This window comes from Echinops telfairi, unplaced genomic scaffold (assembly GCF_000313985.2).
Source record: "Echinops telfairi isolate 266 unplaced genomic scaffold, ASM31398v2 ScPeMD7_7420;HRSCAF=8458, whole genome shotgun sequence".
Classification (NCBI taxonomy): domain Eukaryota; kingdom Metazoa; phylum Chordata; class Mammalia; order Afrosoricida; family Tenrecidae; genus Echinops; species Echinops telfairi.
Window position 1 is genome coordinate 22,241,073 of NW_022111320.1, and position 17,425 is coordinate 22,258,497.

The 17,425-nt window shown below is 39.7% G+C and overlaps 1 protein-coding gene across 13 annotated transcripts in view; it reads right to left on the minus strand.

Moving 5' to 3' along the window:
• ARPP21 (cAMP regulated phosphoprotein 21) overlaps nucleotides 1-17,425 on the minus strand; it is a 172,230-nt gene that overhangs the window by 100,106 nt on the left and 54,699 nt on the right. For 12 of the 13 annotated variants that reach the window (XM_045297645.1, XM_045297648.1, XM_045297641.1 and 9 more), the window contains exons 6-9: nucleotides 14,663-14,807; nucleotides 13,105-13,183; nucleotides 12,384-12,443; nucleotides 11,522-11,662 (exon numbers count right to left, since the gene is read on the minus strand). In XM_045297645.1, coding sequence (XP_045153580.1) covers nucleotides 11,522-11,662; nucleotides 12,384-12,443; nucleotides 13,105-13,183; nucleotides 14,663-14,807 — 425 coding nt within the window. Of the gene's footprint in view, nucleotides 1-11,521; nucleotides 11,663-12,383; nucleotides 12,444-13,104; nucleotides 13,184-14,662; nucleotides 14,808-17,425 lie in introns of those variants that run through there. The other variant, XM_045297651.1, reaches the window with a different exon arrangement.

The window sequence follows — 17,425 nt, forward strand, 5'->3', positions numbered from 1 at the left end:
TATTTTAAATATTTTCCATTTTCTCCATAAACCTTTATCACTTTATAATTAATTAAAATTGGTATACTCTGTGTTCTTTTTTATCAGACCAACTTTAATCATTCTACTACACTATTACTTGAAAGAAAAAAATATTAATTTCACTTACTGCTTCTTTTCTTGTCTTTTACATTAAGGTCCTCCAAATAAGTGTAAGCCCTCTTCCAGAAAAAGAAACCATCTATAATGTCTCAAGTCAACTAATAGATCATTCCCAACCTGAAGATCTATTTTTCCCTACTTATAGGAAAAAATCAAACGATGCCATAGGAATATAGAGAAATAAAAAGAACAGCAAAATTATACAATTTTCAAAAGGAAAAGAAATCCTGTGTCATTAAGTGCTGAAGTATCATATTTTCTCTTTTAGAAAGAACATCATCATTCTGAACTGTACTGAGCTTAGTCTCAGCAAAAACAAAGAGGCACACACATTAGATTGAACTACTTGGCTTTACAAAACAGGCATACTTATGAATGTTTGCCTATAAATTGAGCATTTCCACAAAGTGAAAAAAACAATGTATAAGTAGCAAAGCTACTTTATGGAAATGCAGTCCTTGAAAATGATCAACTGATCCTCTTAAGCAAAAGGTCTATGAAATCAGGTGCATATACGTTCTTAAACAAGAGAAAATTTCAAATACATGCTTAGGCTCTTGAACTTACCAAACTATTGCAATTTTATCCCATCGATACTAATAAAACTATAAAAACTGCCAGCTGAGGATTCTTAAGAGACACATTTTAGACTCCTTCTATGTAAGGAAACGGAGTCCTCTTGGCACTGCTGGGTAAGTGTGGGAAGAACAAGGTCGGTGTTCAAACCCATCAGTCTCTTCTTGGGAGAAAGTTGAGGCTGTCTGTTCTCATCAGGAGCACTGGTGGCACAGTGTGTTACATTGTGAGCAGTTAACCACAAGGTCAATTGTTTGAACCCACCAGTCATTCCATGAGAGAAAATGAGGATTTCTGCTCCGTAGAAGGCACATGTTTTGAGAATCATGATGGCAGCAAATGTACATATGTGCTTGGCACAATGGATGGATGTATGGATTGTGATAAGAATTGTACGAGCCCCCAATAAAATAATTTAATATATATATATATATATATACTACTCTGGCCTATAAGAATGCCATGAGTTAAAATCAACTCAATGGCAGTGAAGAGGAGTTCTGCTCCCATTAAGATTTATATAGGGTTGCCATGAGTTGCAACTGATTGATGTTTTTGTTGTTGTTATCATAGGTGAAAATATTTTCAGGCTTCGATGTTTTTAAGTAAATCTATAGACAAAATCCAACCTGTAAAAATGGCATTAGTTGCCCAATGGCTAATCATCCACACCTTTTTTATTGCTATTTTGACCAACAGGCACAGCACCGTGTATGTTTAGTTCCTTCTTATCCCCTCTCAGCACTGAACGGATGATGAACAATTCCTTGATCATCTCCAGGATTTTCATATTTTGAATGTTTTCTATTCAGAGATCTTTCTTTTCAAGAGCAATAAAATAACTGAAAGGAGAGCTGAACATTCAGTGCACTGAGTTTCTCTTGCGTATCCATTTAATATCCATCAGTATTAAATGTAGTAGGCTAATATGTCCAGGCTCATAGTTTCATTCCTTAAAAAAATCCAGTGGATTATACAGCATAATCCCTAAATTTTACATCAAATGGATGTGATCTAGCATATTTTATTTAACACCACACTATTTGTAATAAGTAAAACAAGTGTTCAACAGTAGGGATAAAATAATGGAGATAAGCAGGCTAAGAAATCATACTTTCAAAGTATGCAACATAATAAATCTTTTCAGTTTTGCAACTTACTGTGCAGCCTTTTGCAGTTACTCAATTTCTTTAAGAAAAAGTCTGTTCTCTTGTTTTGTGAAAAAAATGGAAAGTAATAGCATTTACCTTAAAGCACTTAGGAGAATTAAATGAGACACAAGATAATAAAAGTGAATGGCAGACACTCAATAAATACTATCTACTTATTTTACCATTGTTCATACACACCAGTGAACATGGAAACAGAGATTTTATTACTGTTACTGCTAATTAGGATAGATCTAATCTCTACTATAGTACTCAAATAAAGGTTTGATTCACATATCCTCAAGTGAAGAGTTTGCCATTTTCTTAATGTTTCCCCCCAAAAGTGCAGAGTATGATCGTCATCTCATTGGGATGATAGAAGGGTTTCGTAGGGCCTGTTGTCAGGTTGTGTATAAAAGCATCTCATGAACATCACAAAACAGAGTGGATTAAAAATTATGCTGGCATATTTAGAAATAAGACAAAGTGCAGCCTATGTCCTTAAATTCTGTTACAGTTTGAGCCTGCATGTGTACATATCTATATAGTATTTCAAATGCTCGGAAGATGGAGACTGATCACTACATTTTAAATGATAGAGAGCTACCAAATACTTCTGTAAGTTCAAACAAAAGCTGTTTTCCTGTTTTGAAGGTCAAAGAAGTGAAAAGTACAGGTTGAAAACAGGGACCCTGTTCCCCTGGCAACCTGTGGCATTCTAGTGGATCAGAGAGGTTGGACAAAGCCAACTTGTTGAATAAAATGTATTCTCTCATTCTCTTGGTAAATTCCAACTGAGTGCTTGAAGATTTGTGCTGAACATTATAATATCTAAGTACATACTTTTATAGAAACTAGACACCTTTAATTAGGACATGATAACTTCTTTATCCCCCTACTTTTTTCATATCAGCTGGAGTCATATAGTCGTCACCGCTTCAAACTGAGCAAGTTGAACAAGACCCAGAGAACTATATTCATGCCTTTGATATAAACAGGTTTTCCCTAAGAACTTTCCAAAAACCAAAAAACCAAATTCACTGGCATGGAGGCTGACTCATAGCAAACTTTGGGGATAGGATAGAACTGCCGCCTCCCACCGCCCACCCCCATGAGTTTCCAAGACTGTGACTGCTTACTGGAGAAGAGAGCCCAGTCTTTCTCCCATAAAACCTTTACAGTTGCTAAAATACTCCCCATCCTATAAATGGGTCTGGAGTCAAAGAAGGAGGCCCACAGACCCAAGGCTGAATTCTGTAGTAGGCAGAGTTTCAGATTAAGAAAACCATGGCACAGCAATCTGACTCCCTCCAAAACCAAAACCATTATCTGTTCAGGGCAGACCTATAGATTGAACTCTATCAAATAACACAGTTCACGTGCTTAAACATGCACACACCTACGCGGAATCAGTTACTTTGGCTCCTGAAAGAAACTATCACTGTCTAGTGGGGGTGCTTTACAGTCTATACTTGGTTTCAAAGCACAGAATTAAACAGTTCAGAACATATTTTTGCTTGATTTATGACACAGAATTTAAGAACATACAGCTGGGCTTTGTCTTATTTCTAAGTATGCGAGCACAATTTTTCATCCACTGTCTTTTGTGGTTCTGAATTTTTGTGCATTTAGTTTGCGAATTTAGTTCAAGGTTTTACCTTCCAACTTAATATTAAAATTATTTAATTTGATTCCCTGTTCATTCCTAAAAATAATTCTGTAAATTAGGGTTCCTGGAAATGAGCCAATGGTTACCAGTGAAAGAATCGGGCTAGTTTTTCTTCATGGTATCTCAAATAATTCTATTAATGCTCATCATTCTTTCCCTAGTTTTAGAAAAAGAGTCACAACGGAAGAACAGAGAGTCGTGGGGCTCTGAGAACTGACCAGGTTAAATCAAGGAACTTTAACCTCAGTTTTCACTCCTACACAATGGGTGTGTTTTGACTACTTAGAATGTTGTGCAGCAAATAAATAATATGTAATTTAAATTGTAACAAAATATGACTTATGGAAAAACTATTGGGAGAAACATTGCATCACAGATACTAATGTTTCAGCGGCAATATGCATGTTTTAATATTAAAATTAAACGGTAAATTATGCACTCAGACATTAAAATTCCAACAAAAATTTTAGGAGGGGAAAGTAACATGCACTGGATTGCACTGCTCCCTCCAAACCATGCGCTGGGCTCCTAGCCCTAGTCCTGTGGGGTTTCTTTGTTCTGTTAATGAAATCAGAGTCCTGGGGGAGAGGGGGTGTCCTAAATCTGATCATCTCTAAATTACACAGAAGGCGGGATGTTGGGAAGCCAGATGATATGCAGAAAAAACAGGCCCTGGGCTACCAACAAGGATGGACCTGAGACCTTGGTTTGGATTTTTAGATCCCAAACTTTGAGAAAATAGTTTTGTTTTGCTTCTTCAAATCACCCACTCATGTTAAAGCGATACTAGCTAACCGAGACAACAGAATAAGCTCTGTCCCCTGCACATAGTAAATTTCTAGGGTTGACCTATACCACTTTCTTTCCCTGAGATATATGAGGTGAAGAGTAATATGGAGAACAGGAATATTTAAGAAAAAATTGTAAGAAGTTTCAACAATCTAAACAAAGAAGTCTTAGGGAAGAACTAGATGTCTGTTCTATGGATAAAGCGGCTTGGTTTTTCTGAGAGTAATGTGACCCTGAGTTAAGATCTATGATTATCAGAGTCTAGTCAGGTACTTTTGGACTCCATTCCTAAAAACAAATGGAGAGTGAATTTACTATGTTCAGAAATGAGTGGATGTCAACCACTCATAGATTTCCAAGAGGCACTTAAATAAATTGATGTTTGGTTTCTTCAGACGCTGATTAACCAGCATCCCTATCAGCAGAGCACGCTATTGGGTTTATTCAGATACCACTCACATTCCCAAGCAAAGGAAAAGCAATATGGCAAAGACTGGAGGAAAAGCAGGCTGTTTACTTTGTTGTTGTTACAAATGCACTTCATCACCTGCAGGGAGTGAAGTGCTGAAGGGTCAAGAGAAGATAATTCCCCTTTAAGTCCCAACCTCTTCAGGAAATTAAGCAGAGAGGGATGTTCAGTGACCTTTGTGCACTGAAACTACTCTTCTCTCAGCCTGCCCGGGGAGAATGCGGCAGGTCCCACAGTCCTGTCGCACGGGGCTGGCTTCACTTATCATTTCAGCGGTTCTGAGAAAAATCAGCTAGGCTCAACTGCTTTGTCTTTTAACACAATAAGCAAAACCAAACCCAAACAAAAAAACCCCCCAAATCAGTGCTAATGGATTGATTCAGATTCCTAAGGACTCCATGTGTTGCAGAGGATTTTCTTTGTTGTAATCTCCATGGAAGCAGACCAACAGGATGTTCTTTGAAGGTGGGTTTGAACAGGCAACCTTTAGATGATCTGCTGAGGACCACCTAGAGACCTCTTGAAAAAGAACCCAAAGCTGCTGCCTGGAATCAATTCTGACTCAGAGTGATCCTGTAGGCCACAGTAGAATGGCCATAGGTCATCACAGGGTTTCTAAGTCATCTTTATGGAAACCAACGACTTCATCTTTTCTTCCCGTGGAGCAGCTGGGAAGCTTGACCCACTAAGCAGTCTGTTAGTAACCCAGTCCTTTAGCCATTGCACCCCCGGGCTCCTTCCAGGGTCACTAGCAACTTTGTTTAGCACGAGTGAGAATTCCATGATTCTGTGATTTCCCAAATAACCTGCTGCCATCGAGTTGATTCACGTTCACAGAGTCATAGAGACCCAGTAGGGCAGAGTAGACTATAAACCTTTAGGAGAGCAAACGGTCGAATCGTTCTCTTACAGAGCTAGCAGCTTACCACTGCGCCCATTCCTCCACCAGGGCCCGGGGATGGACAACCTAGTCAGTCATCCATCCTTTCTGCATAAAACTGGGGACGGCAGCCTCACTCATGTCTCCAAACTAATTCCCTGGCCCATCCTTCTTATTAATGCATAGGGTGCTCCCTTGAGAAGCTGACTATGAAGGTACAACCTCAAACTAATGCCAATGATCCACTGTTCTCCTGTGTCAGTTTGTGAGCCGGAAATCGCTCTCTTTCTTTGCTCTATACTCATGAGTGAGTAGGGGATTTGAGGCAATGACAGTGGGTGGATATGAAAGACAAAAGAAAAAAATATTCAAGAGATGACAACCTTTTAACATGAAAATTATCTGGAACTAGTTAAACATGTTCTCTGACATATGCAAATGTATGCAGATCCACTTGAGGCGCCTCCATTGCCTGTAGATGTATTTAGGTCTCTGAAAAACACTACTGTAAGTGGATGATCTTCAGACTCTGAAGGTTCCCACCTAAGTGTGTATCTTCTGGGATACAAATGAGGAAGGGAGGTAACAGGGACATGAACAAAAGTCTAATGAAAGAAGAAAGCACTGCTGTGTGCTAAACAGAGAAAGAAAAACTGAGCAAAAGAGAGAAAAAGTAGAGATCAGACAGAGAGAGAGACAAGAGAGGGGGAAAGCTCCTCAGATAACGATAGATCCTTAAACAAGATGCATTTGTCACACGGGCTGCAACAATGGACCCAGACATGGGAAGGATTGTGGGGCCGGCTTAGGTTCTTGGGGTGCTTTGTCCAGTTGTGCAGAGGGGAGCTGCGGGCTGGAACCAACTGCAGGGCAGCAAACAACTACGAATGTATTTGTGATGTTTCATTTCTTTTTTTGTTGTTGCTTTTTTCCAAATCACCATCCCCACTTTAACCTCCATCTTCAGTATCCAAAAGATCATCATTATAGAGAGTAAACACAATATAAATAGTTGTAATACTAGAGCAAAATAGAACCTTTTGTCCCTTTAGGCAGGATTTCCATGGGGTTTATTTGGCAGCCACACCCAATCTGGTGTCCTCAACCACTAGGCCCTGTCTGTGGAGGAAGGGGTGTGTGGGCAACTTGCAGGCCATACATTCACCCGGTTTTATCCAAGTTCACTCAGAGAACCAACAAGGATACCATGCTAGAGAACAAGATGACTTCCTTTATTGATTCTCTGAAGTATATCTGTTCACTCAAGTCCTAAGCCTTCTTTGAAATGTCTCCCACATGAACCTGATTTTTATTTCCCAGTCTCCCTTTTGTCGGTGATGTCTTAAACCCTCGTCCCATGCCCTGGTGAATACCCTGCCATGTCTCTCTACCCCTGTGTATTCCCTCTTGAATAGTTCCTACTAAGCCATGCCAGATAATGCTTTCTAAAGCCTGATGTCATTGGTACCAACCCTTGGGTTCCAAAGTTTTAAGACCCCTCTTCAATCTTATGTAGCCCCCACCGGCACCTCTATGACTGGCCCATTCACCTCATCCTTTCCAACTCTGCCTCTAAGTGACCTAACACTGTTGTAAAGACCCCTGGGTCTGAGATCAGAGGAGCAAGACTAGAATCCTAACCTCACCTCCTTGTAGTGTGACTTTGGGCAAATCTTTTATCCTCTCTGAGGAAACTTCCTCTTCAGTAAGATTGGAAGAAGATTTAGAGAACAACCTTCATTAGGTTTCTGTGAGAATTAAATGCAACATTCTCAGTTCAGTAGTGTAGGAGGTTGTTACCATATGTATTGATAGGACGTCCCCTGCTGTTTACACATCCTCACTAATAGGTGTGTGTTCAGTCTTCAAAGTCCTCCCACGTGTCCATGTGAATCAAGATGATCACTCCCCTGAATTTGCCTTGTATTCCCCCCCCCAGACATTTGATATGGGATGTCTTCAATCATACAGCTTTTATGTCTATGCGATGGATCCGCAAAGAATTGCACTAAATTTTGCAGGTTTGCAGACGATTGGGATTCTGAAGTTATTCAGTATCTATCGCAGTGCAAAGACTCTTTGATGATAGGAATCTTAAGTTGTCTTTTCTGTGCCATTACACAGCTGAGGTCAAGATACTGCAGATAGAGCTGTTGTTAAGTTACAGTGCTGGAATTATGCCTCAAGATTTTTGCTTGCTTTTTTTTTGGGTTTTCAAGGACATACAGTCTCTGCTTTCAAAAAGTAAATCACAAATTTCCCAGAAACCTTTGAGGTATTAGCAGGGAATGCCTAGTGAATTTACTTCAGAGATCTTTCCAGCTCGGCTTATTGCTCACTGCACGGATGCGCTTTGGGAAATGGCATGAAGCCATGGATTTGGACAATAAGGTTGCCTACAGCAGTAATTTCAGAATAACACAACGAATAGGCTGATCTTCTACACTAACAGTATTGATATATGTCCCTTTTATAATCCTGGAAGAAAAAAAAAGTAAAATGAAATAAAACAAGACTTACATTTAATGGATATCCTCATTATAAAATCTTACAGCAATAATAGGCAAACACAATCTAATATGAATTATCAAATGGTTCATTACTGAGGCCAATTCATTTATTTTTAATTTTTTTCTTCTCCCAACTGTTTCTCATTAGTTATAAAAGACAACTTATTTCAGTTATGGAAGGTCACACATACTTTATGTCCGAGGATATTGGAGTAAGTATTTGCTGTGAGTGTAACACACACTCAATGTGTTGCTGTGATCTGAATATTTTGTGCTTCATTAAATACTTTGTACATAAAGAACAATGACCTCAAGTCATGTGCTTATAATTACCTGAAATACCTATCTAGAAATCAGTGATCCTGAGAAATAGTTCACAGCCAATATGGAGGTGATGTGATGTATAGATCAGAGCCATACCTATTATGCCAAGTCACTGTCACCCAAACGACAAGAGTGCTCTCCCTCCCTCTGTCCTATGGTTCATTGTTTATGTTCTCCATCCACATGTCTCTATCTTGCAGTTTTTCTCCTGTACTTTAGTATCACTTAAAACTATACATTGACATGTATGCTCATAAGGGTACTATTCAGCTGCCTGTCAAAGACATTCCCAAAACATAAGCCCTTATCTGAGGAAACCCGCTCACACTCCTGCCTTTAAGTAACTGGAAGCATTTTTACCTGATAATATTCCTAACCAAACTTTTTAACTAAAGTTATTTCCCATGACCATCTTGTGTCAATTGCATGAATAAAATAACTCTTTAAATGTTCAGACAATCTAAGCAAAGCATGCATATTTGAATATACTGTTCTTTTTCCAATTTTGACTCAAATATCACAATAGACATTTTAAAATCAAACAGATACCTGTGCCCAAAACAATTTTCCTCCAGTACCAAAATTGCCAACATCATTCAGATCCTGAATATTTGGACTTGTTTTTATTTGAGAAAGGGACTTAAATCATGTTCTACTTGTTTCTCCTTGTTCTAGAAGCTACCAGTCATTCCGCACAAGCCCTATTCAAGGGGTAGATATTCAGAAATGTAATAAAGATAGACTAGCATGACTTAATAGGATTGAATACCATTGAGCTCAATTATTCATGAAATGTCTGCAGAGTCCATGCCAGGTCCCCATTGGTTGCTTTGTGTGCAGATCTGACTCATGGAATGGCAGCTGCAGGGTGGAATCCAAGAGCAGGGAACTACGCCTGCCATGAGTGACCCCAGCAATCCCATAGCAACTGAGCCTTAAAGAGGTGTGCTCCACCCACTCTCACTTCCACCCTTCATTAGGCACATATTTGGGGGTCTATTTGACAAAATATCCAGAAAGCAAAAACAAAAACGGATGCTCTTCTGGAAGTGAGGACATCTAGCAATATTAAATCTATTAGTCAGAAAACACAAGGGCTCAAGGACAAACGGTATCGCCAAGGACTTGGTAGAATCAAGGATTGAGCTTGGTAGAATCAAGGATGTAGAAAGGAACTTTCTACAATGTTAGAAATATTTTACGTATGATTATGTACCATATACACATGTCATTTGAGATGTTAACATCATTTAAATTGACTTCAACTACAATTTAAATGGTCACCTATGGATAGTGGCTGCCATATTGGACCAGGTAAGTTTAGAGCCATGACTGGAAGTTTACCAAGAGTCTTTAGATAATGTCCATTTTTTTCTTTTTCAAAAATGATCTAAGAAGGAATTGTTCTCACCAAGCATGTTCATCCCAGTAGTGTCTTCATCAACAGACTCAAGCATTACAGCACTCTGACTGTTGTCAGGGTCCCTGGGAGTCTGAACAGACACCCTGGCACCTGATCACACCAGTCATAGCATCAACAGCGGGGAGCCAATGCAATGTGAATTAAAAATCAATCGACTGTCCCAACAACCAAGATGATTGCAAACTTAATCTCCTTGACCTATGTTTTTTTCCATGTTGGCTATAGTCTTACAGATAAAAGGGGGTAAGGAGGGACTTTAAAAGAAGATTTTCTATCTTGCCATCTCAGTGTCCTGCCTTGTGCTAACTGAAAGTTATAAGCAAAACCAGACTGCCAAAAAGATAAAGCAGGGAGCCGATAGTTTTAAAATGTAGTTTGCTAGCACAGTAGAAGGCAACTGTAGTACCCGATAATACCAGAGTTCCAAGAGTCCTTAACCATTAGCTCCTCAGTCCTGTCCTGCAGATAAATAAGTAATTTGGTGCCCAGGAATGTGGAGTGTTCAGTGTCCCAGAGAATGCATTTGGTACCAGAGCTCCTGGCTTGTTGTCATCCCACTAGGATCTTCACCCCACTCTACTGAGAACAGATTGAGCCTTGAGGAGAGAAAGCCGCATCTCTTTCCCCACTTGTCCCGGCCTCTGGTGAGTAGAGCACAGGGCGTCTAGTCCTAACTGGACTGCTCAGTGTGACAAAAAAGCTCCCTTCACAAACAACAGCAATCTTAAAGACCATGCAATTTACAGAGCACAATGTGAAGAAGGAAGTTACAATATGCGAATGTTCTAAGAGAATGCTTTCCAGACAGATTTTCAGCGTACCATGTATTTTGCTATGCAATCGGCTAGCAATGTAGTAAAAGATGCATGAGTTCAAGAGAGAAAGTGCCACGTATCCACAAAACAAACGACTACTCTGTTCTCTTTGGGTGCTTAACGGGCAATGAAAACGTATTATTAAGATAAAAGCCACGCAATATTCAGGGGGAAAACAAAACAAAACTGACTTTTCCTTTGAGATGTCTTCTATCTCAAAACTTTCACATTGGAGAAAATGGAGATCCAAGATTAAATGGCTTTCTTTCTCCAAGTGGGTACGAGCTGGATCTTAAAGCGAGAATTTCTACCTTTGGGTGCACGGCTTTTGTTCTTGTTTTGCACTTGACAAATGACAGTCAGCTAGATGTCTAAAACCATAAAACTAGAAATGAAAGGATAATTATCCTTTATGTGTCACCGTTATTTTGAAAGGTTTTATAGTTTAAACTTGAATAATATTGTGACAAAATATTTCCCATGGTTTTGTATGTCATGACATGGGCCACCGATGGGCAAAAGCCACCACCACCATATGGTTCAAGAACTATGTCAAAGATCAGGGCACGAGTCAATTTTATTGCCTGGCTTTCATAAACTTTCCCTGTTCTCAGATAATCCTCTACAGATAAATACCACATGACTGGCAATAAGAGCAAGAGATAAAGGATATGGCACATTTTAACTGGCATGTACATTGAATTTTAGACTGTGTTCTCATAAGTGAATTCCTAAGAGAAATAGAAAATCCTAAATAAACACAAGAAGCGGGCTTACATTCTGGTGCTGCTGGTCTTGTTGATGATAACAGATTTCCCTGTTTGATCCACATTGTGGTCCAGGCCGAAGTAAGCTGCCACCCGGTGCACAAGCATCCTCTGATATGATGACATCTGAGGGAACTTTTTATAATGATTGCTGTGACAGAATTCAAGAAGAAATGCAGTCTGCAGGTTAGTGTCTATGCTGTGTTATGTGTTACAGGTGCATCCATAAATCCATTTCTCTTTCATCCCGACCACTGGGCCCATTTCATCTCTGGCATCCCTTGATGTCCTTCCTCACTTCCAGACAAATGTTCCACTTATTATAGATTTATTGATTAAGCTACAATTAAGTGTCATTGTTTCATAGTTGCATGTTTCTCTTGCCAAAGAGATCTTAATGTCTCTTGGAAAGTGGTCTCTTCTAGTGGGTGAAATATGGTTCCCAGGGTCAGGCACAGGGCAAATGATGCGACACAATACGTGACTGCAGATTCCGATCCGGAGAAGTGTCATTACACTGCTTGTACTGAAAGCAGCACAATTATTTCCAGGCATAACTGACTGCAGCCAGCTGGAACCCATTAAAAAACTATCATAAAAATGAAAAGGGTCGCTTCTTTTACAGCTACTTTATGCTAATCACTCGCCCCCTGTTTATAGCTATTTTGCCAGGAATGTAACAAGCGAGAGCTTACATGGCCCAAGTAACAATTCTCACCAGCATCCAACTCCTAACTCCAAGAGCACTGCCATTATGCAAACCAAGAAGCCAATTAGACAATGGTTTCTCCATCCCTGAAGTAGGCAATAAAGCTCAAATACCAAACTAAGGCACAGCTTAGAAATTAACCCAGAATGGCAAGGAAACATACTTGCTGTCACCAATGAACTCAATAACTTCCTGCTCCACTTTCAAGAGTATCATCCTGTCCCTGGAAAATAAATAGCACAATAAGGAAGTGTCTTATGCCCTTCCCACTCCCGAGGTCTCCTTAGTTCATTGGGAGATGTGCTACCTGTGAGGACAGAGCTGAGCTAACGCTTCTCTGGAAGGTGCTGCCCGCGCTCAATAGTATTTTGCTCTACTGATGAGAATTTTTTTCTCATTCGGTAAGTTTTTATAATATTGGAACTTCTGTAGTTCCAATGCTATGGCATGCAAGCTACTAGGCCTAGAAAACATAAAATAAACAGTAGCATTCATATAAATAGGAGCAAAGCAGAACCCATTATTGACTGTAGATGAACATTTAACTGCATTGAAACACAATTGGATTATTTAACACTGATAATTCTGAATCTAGTTGGGTTCTCCCACCCCCCACCCCCCCCTTAGTAGGTATCTTTTTGTGACCAGGAATATGGGACTGGGACATTATAATTTATTCACTTGGGTGACCTTCCCAGAAATTGAGACTATCTATAAACACTAAACACGTGGGGGGAAAAAAGGGCGCCATGTATGGGGAAGCCTATGGGAGGGACGACACCTGCATTTTCCAACTGCCTGCCTGGGAATAGTCAAATGAACAACTTTGATTCGAAGATTCAAACTGACCCTTGTGAAAATAAGTGGGTTGTTTAAGATGTTACCTGGAGTTATTCCTTAATGTGTTAATCAGAAACCCGTGTAAATCTACGCCTGTAGAATCCGTATATTCTTGGCTGCAATCTGAAACGAACAGCAGGAGGCGTGATCAGGGAGGACGGCACGGTGGGGGACAGGCGAGCAAGGGGCCCTTTTCCAGGCTCTCCTGTGGCTCTAGTGTTGAGGCCACTCTTAGAGGAGAGCTACATGGTTCAAACTAGCACGTGGCAGGATGACCAGAGACGGAAAGTGCCCTTGAGAGAGAACAGAGGACACCCAGGAGATTCTGAGGGTGGGAAGGCCCATCTGTCACAGGTGAGGAAGTGGGCCAGTCAAGGGAGGGGTGAGGGTGGCTGGGTGGAGCCAAATGTCACATGTTCATTCTGTACTGCAAGTCACCAGGGCCACACCCTCTTCATGACAGGTGCTCCCAGCCCACACAGAAAGCTCTCTCAAATTTAAGAAAGACCATACCCATCTCTCCCTTAAAACTGAGAAGGCAGAGGAACTACGTCTCACTCTACAGAATGGATATCCAAATAGCCACCTGCCTAAAATAGAGGACACTGAACACTGTCTACTCGTCTGAGTCTTCTTCTCATGCTGGGGAAAATATCATTTCTAAAACCGTTTTAGGAATCTTTACCTCTTTCCTCCTGTAGATACCTTAAAGACCCTCTGAGACAAGTTGTGACAAGAGTCCAGGAGCTACTAACAGAAGTCATTGTCATTCCTGCTGATCAAAATGCCCTATTCTGCCTCAGTTAGGAAAACAAACAACTGCACTGGCTGAAAACAAACAAACCAAAGAAGGACCCTGCTAGAGCCTGCTCAGTCCTGTGTATCTCACCCCTCACCCGGCAGCCTCTAATTCAATTTTGCTTTGCTCTTTATGCACGTACAAATGTGTCAACAACAACTTACACTCTAAACTGAGTTTGGCTTTGAGACTTCAGAAGGATTGACTTTATTTTTTTGGCAACGTTTTTATTGAAGTAGATGAGTATATTTAAAAAGAGAGAGACCTTATGAGGCAGAGTAGGGGTGCTGAAGCCAAATGCATCTGTCCCCGTGAAGATGTTCATCATGCATCCCACTGACATCTACAGCTGTGCTTTGGGGATCACACTAGCTTTCTGCTGAGAATTGCTTATACTCTTTTGTCTTTTAAGATAAGCGGGAGAGTTAAGATATAAAGCCTAGTGTCATCACTCGGCATCAATCACTGTTATTTGAACTATTAAACCTGAATCAAGAGCAGATTTATATTCACTCCATTGTGTGGGGCTGTCACTGGAGAACCAAATGTAAATCCAAAGAACTGCGTGATCCTAAAAGGAAAAAAGAAACGAAACAAAACAAAAAAACCAACTCTGGCTACACAAACAATGACATCGCGACTGTGAAGAGAACCACGTGCATGGACACATACCTGCACATAGAGAACTACAGGGTCGAATGTGCTGGGAGGTGAGTAGGCATTCACTCGTGAGCTCTAGGGCGTATTCGGTGACTAACTACGGGCCCAACTGGAGTAAGTTAAGGAAGCATTTCCCCATTCACCTTTTGATAACATTCTGATCTTGGGTTTTTCAGAGGTTTTATCTTTGTTTTTATCCTTGTCTTTTTCTTTTTCAGAGCCATCTTTTCTAGATTTATCATCCTCTTGCAGGCTGGGAAAACTGGAAAGCTGTAAATGAATTGGTTCCTGTTGGGGGAAAAAATATAATCATTTAGGGCCAGATTTAAGGATCTCTGCCTGGTTTCCATTGGGGGTGGAGGTTTTTAAGGAGAGGAAAATGAAAGCCAGATGCAGGGTTTTTCTTTCTCTTAAATCGTAAAAAATTAAACCTGTCAGAAAAATAATTGCCCTTTAAGGAGAGTTGAACTTCAGAAGTCAATGGGAGGTCAAGAGAGTCATCTAGTGCTAAAAGTTTGCCTCATGAATATTACTTTAAGCATGTTAAATGCCTGTAGATCACACAGCTTATTTTTTCCACAGGTTTATTTTTAAACATTAGAAAAAAATTCTTTTTCAAAAAGTTTGCATCATAGCCACTGTGTGGCTCTAAAAACAAAACAAAAAAAGGGCGTCTGTAGTTATTTGCTCTAATTGCTTATAAGGAGAAATTTGCACAAAAACACAGACAGACATATTATGGATCATAACTACAGATAAAACAGACACAAATAAAGGGCCTAAGAGATAATCTACAATAAAAAGCCCATTTTGGAATTACACCAATAATGATATTTTTGTATTGCAAAAGTAAGACAAATTATATAGCTGCAGGAATACTAGATATGGATTATGTCTTCGTTTACAAATTCTGTTAATGAACCATCATGATATATAGTTAGGGTCAACAATGACTTTTAGAAAAGGAAAAATATATAATTATGTTCACCATAAGTGAAAAACACGAATTTAATATTTTCGCTTTTGTTACTGGGTAATATTTTCCAATCCAAAGTATACAATCCTCTTGAACAAATGCCATATCAAATTGACCATTTAAAATATTGAGGTTGTATCTGCTTTTATAATAGTTTTTGGTTGCTTGTTTGGGGTCCTGAAAATCAAAATCATTTTGTATGCACTAAGACATAGCAGCTATGTGGTGGGTAGAATGTTCATTATTTTGAAGAAGAATGAGCCAAATCATGGTGAGGTTCTTTTTTTTAAAATTGTGAAAAAATATAAGCTATGATTGAAACTTTGACAAATGAGCCAATGTAAATCCCACCCGCTCTTATGTAAGAGCTAACTTGATAGGAAAGATTTTTCACTGGTGACATTAAAATTTATGATGTAGGGGAGGAATGTGTTCCCAATGACTAATAATGTCTCTCACTGCAAACTAAACTAAGGTTCCCTCTACCTGGGACTAAATTGATGCCTGATTCCTCTTCAAATTATAGTTGATCTGGGGTTCTCAGTGATTCAAAATAAACTTAGCCTATCGAGTGAGAGTAAATAAAACAAAGCCAAGTTTCTTTTTAAGATGTGGCTCCATTGTGACAATGATGGCTGAAATGTAAAAAGTTACCCAGGTTGGGAAGACATAAGATGCAGTGGATGAAATACCATAGGTTCTCATGCTAAATACTGATCTTTGCTGGATTTCTGACTTCCATAGATTTATCCTGGGAACCAACATAGATGAGAGTTTTTTGATTATAGGTTCTCTTATTTATTACATGATTTGGAATAGAAAAGCCTTCACCTGTATGGCGTCTAGGTAGGGCTCTAGGGTTCTAGGGTTGTGATTTGCCTCTACTCTTAAAGGAAGCAGCTGGGACATCCCTGTCTTTGAAGACATGGCGTGAAGGGGGGTAGAATCAATTTGATGGGTGATCCAAGGGGACGTTGGGGGTACCAGAGCCATGAAAATGTTCTCATTGCTTCTTCAAAACTGACTGTACTGGCCAGCCTCTGTTAATGTAAACATAAAATCAAAGAGGCTCGGGCATGGTTTATAAATGCAGGATGAGAAAGTAAAGAACATCATCTACAAAAACAGGCAAACTAATAGCATGTGTTGGCAAATACTATACTTGGAAAGGATCTACCTTTTCTGCACACAAATATACATAATGGTATCAAAAGAACACACAAAAGTGCTATAGAGTTGGTAAAAAACAATCTGTTATTTTTCAATATTTTTATTGATATGCTCAATAATAAAATACAAGTGTTAATAAATACATTGGTACAGGATAAGTTTATATCCAACAACAGAAAAAGAAAGATTCAAGTTGCAGTAATACAAGGAAAAGGTAAATAGTATAACATTAGAAAAGCAAAACTCCTTTAAGGACAGACTGAACCATCTGGTCTGGGTCTGAGATCAAGTAATACAGGTAGCAAGAGTTTTTGTTTTCCCACACAGGAAAATGAAGGCAGTTTTCCAAATACTGTGAATATACAAACATTGGGGAAGCAGTACAATCCATATACTGTATACTTCTGCCAGTGTTCTCTGGTACTCCGTTTCCCCACCTTGTGCAAATGCCTGTGGTACCTAAGGAAGGCTTTGCATATAAGTGCAAAGGTTTGCTCCCTTACGCTCTAAGAAGGCAGCGTGGCCCCTTGCTTATCTGCATGTCTGGATATTTTCCATCAGTGCCCTATTCCCAACAGCCCTCACCCAGTTCAAAGAGGACCTGTCATGTTCTAATTCTCCCCAACAGAAGCTAGTCTTGCTTTCTGAGCTTGGCGCCAGAAGGACCAAAGCACGTTTTTGCATCTGATTTCCCTGCCCCAATCATATGGAGAAATTAGACTAGACCCAGGATGGGCACTGTAAACACAGATGATCTCTT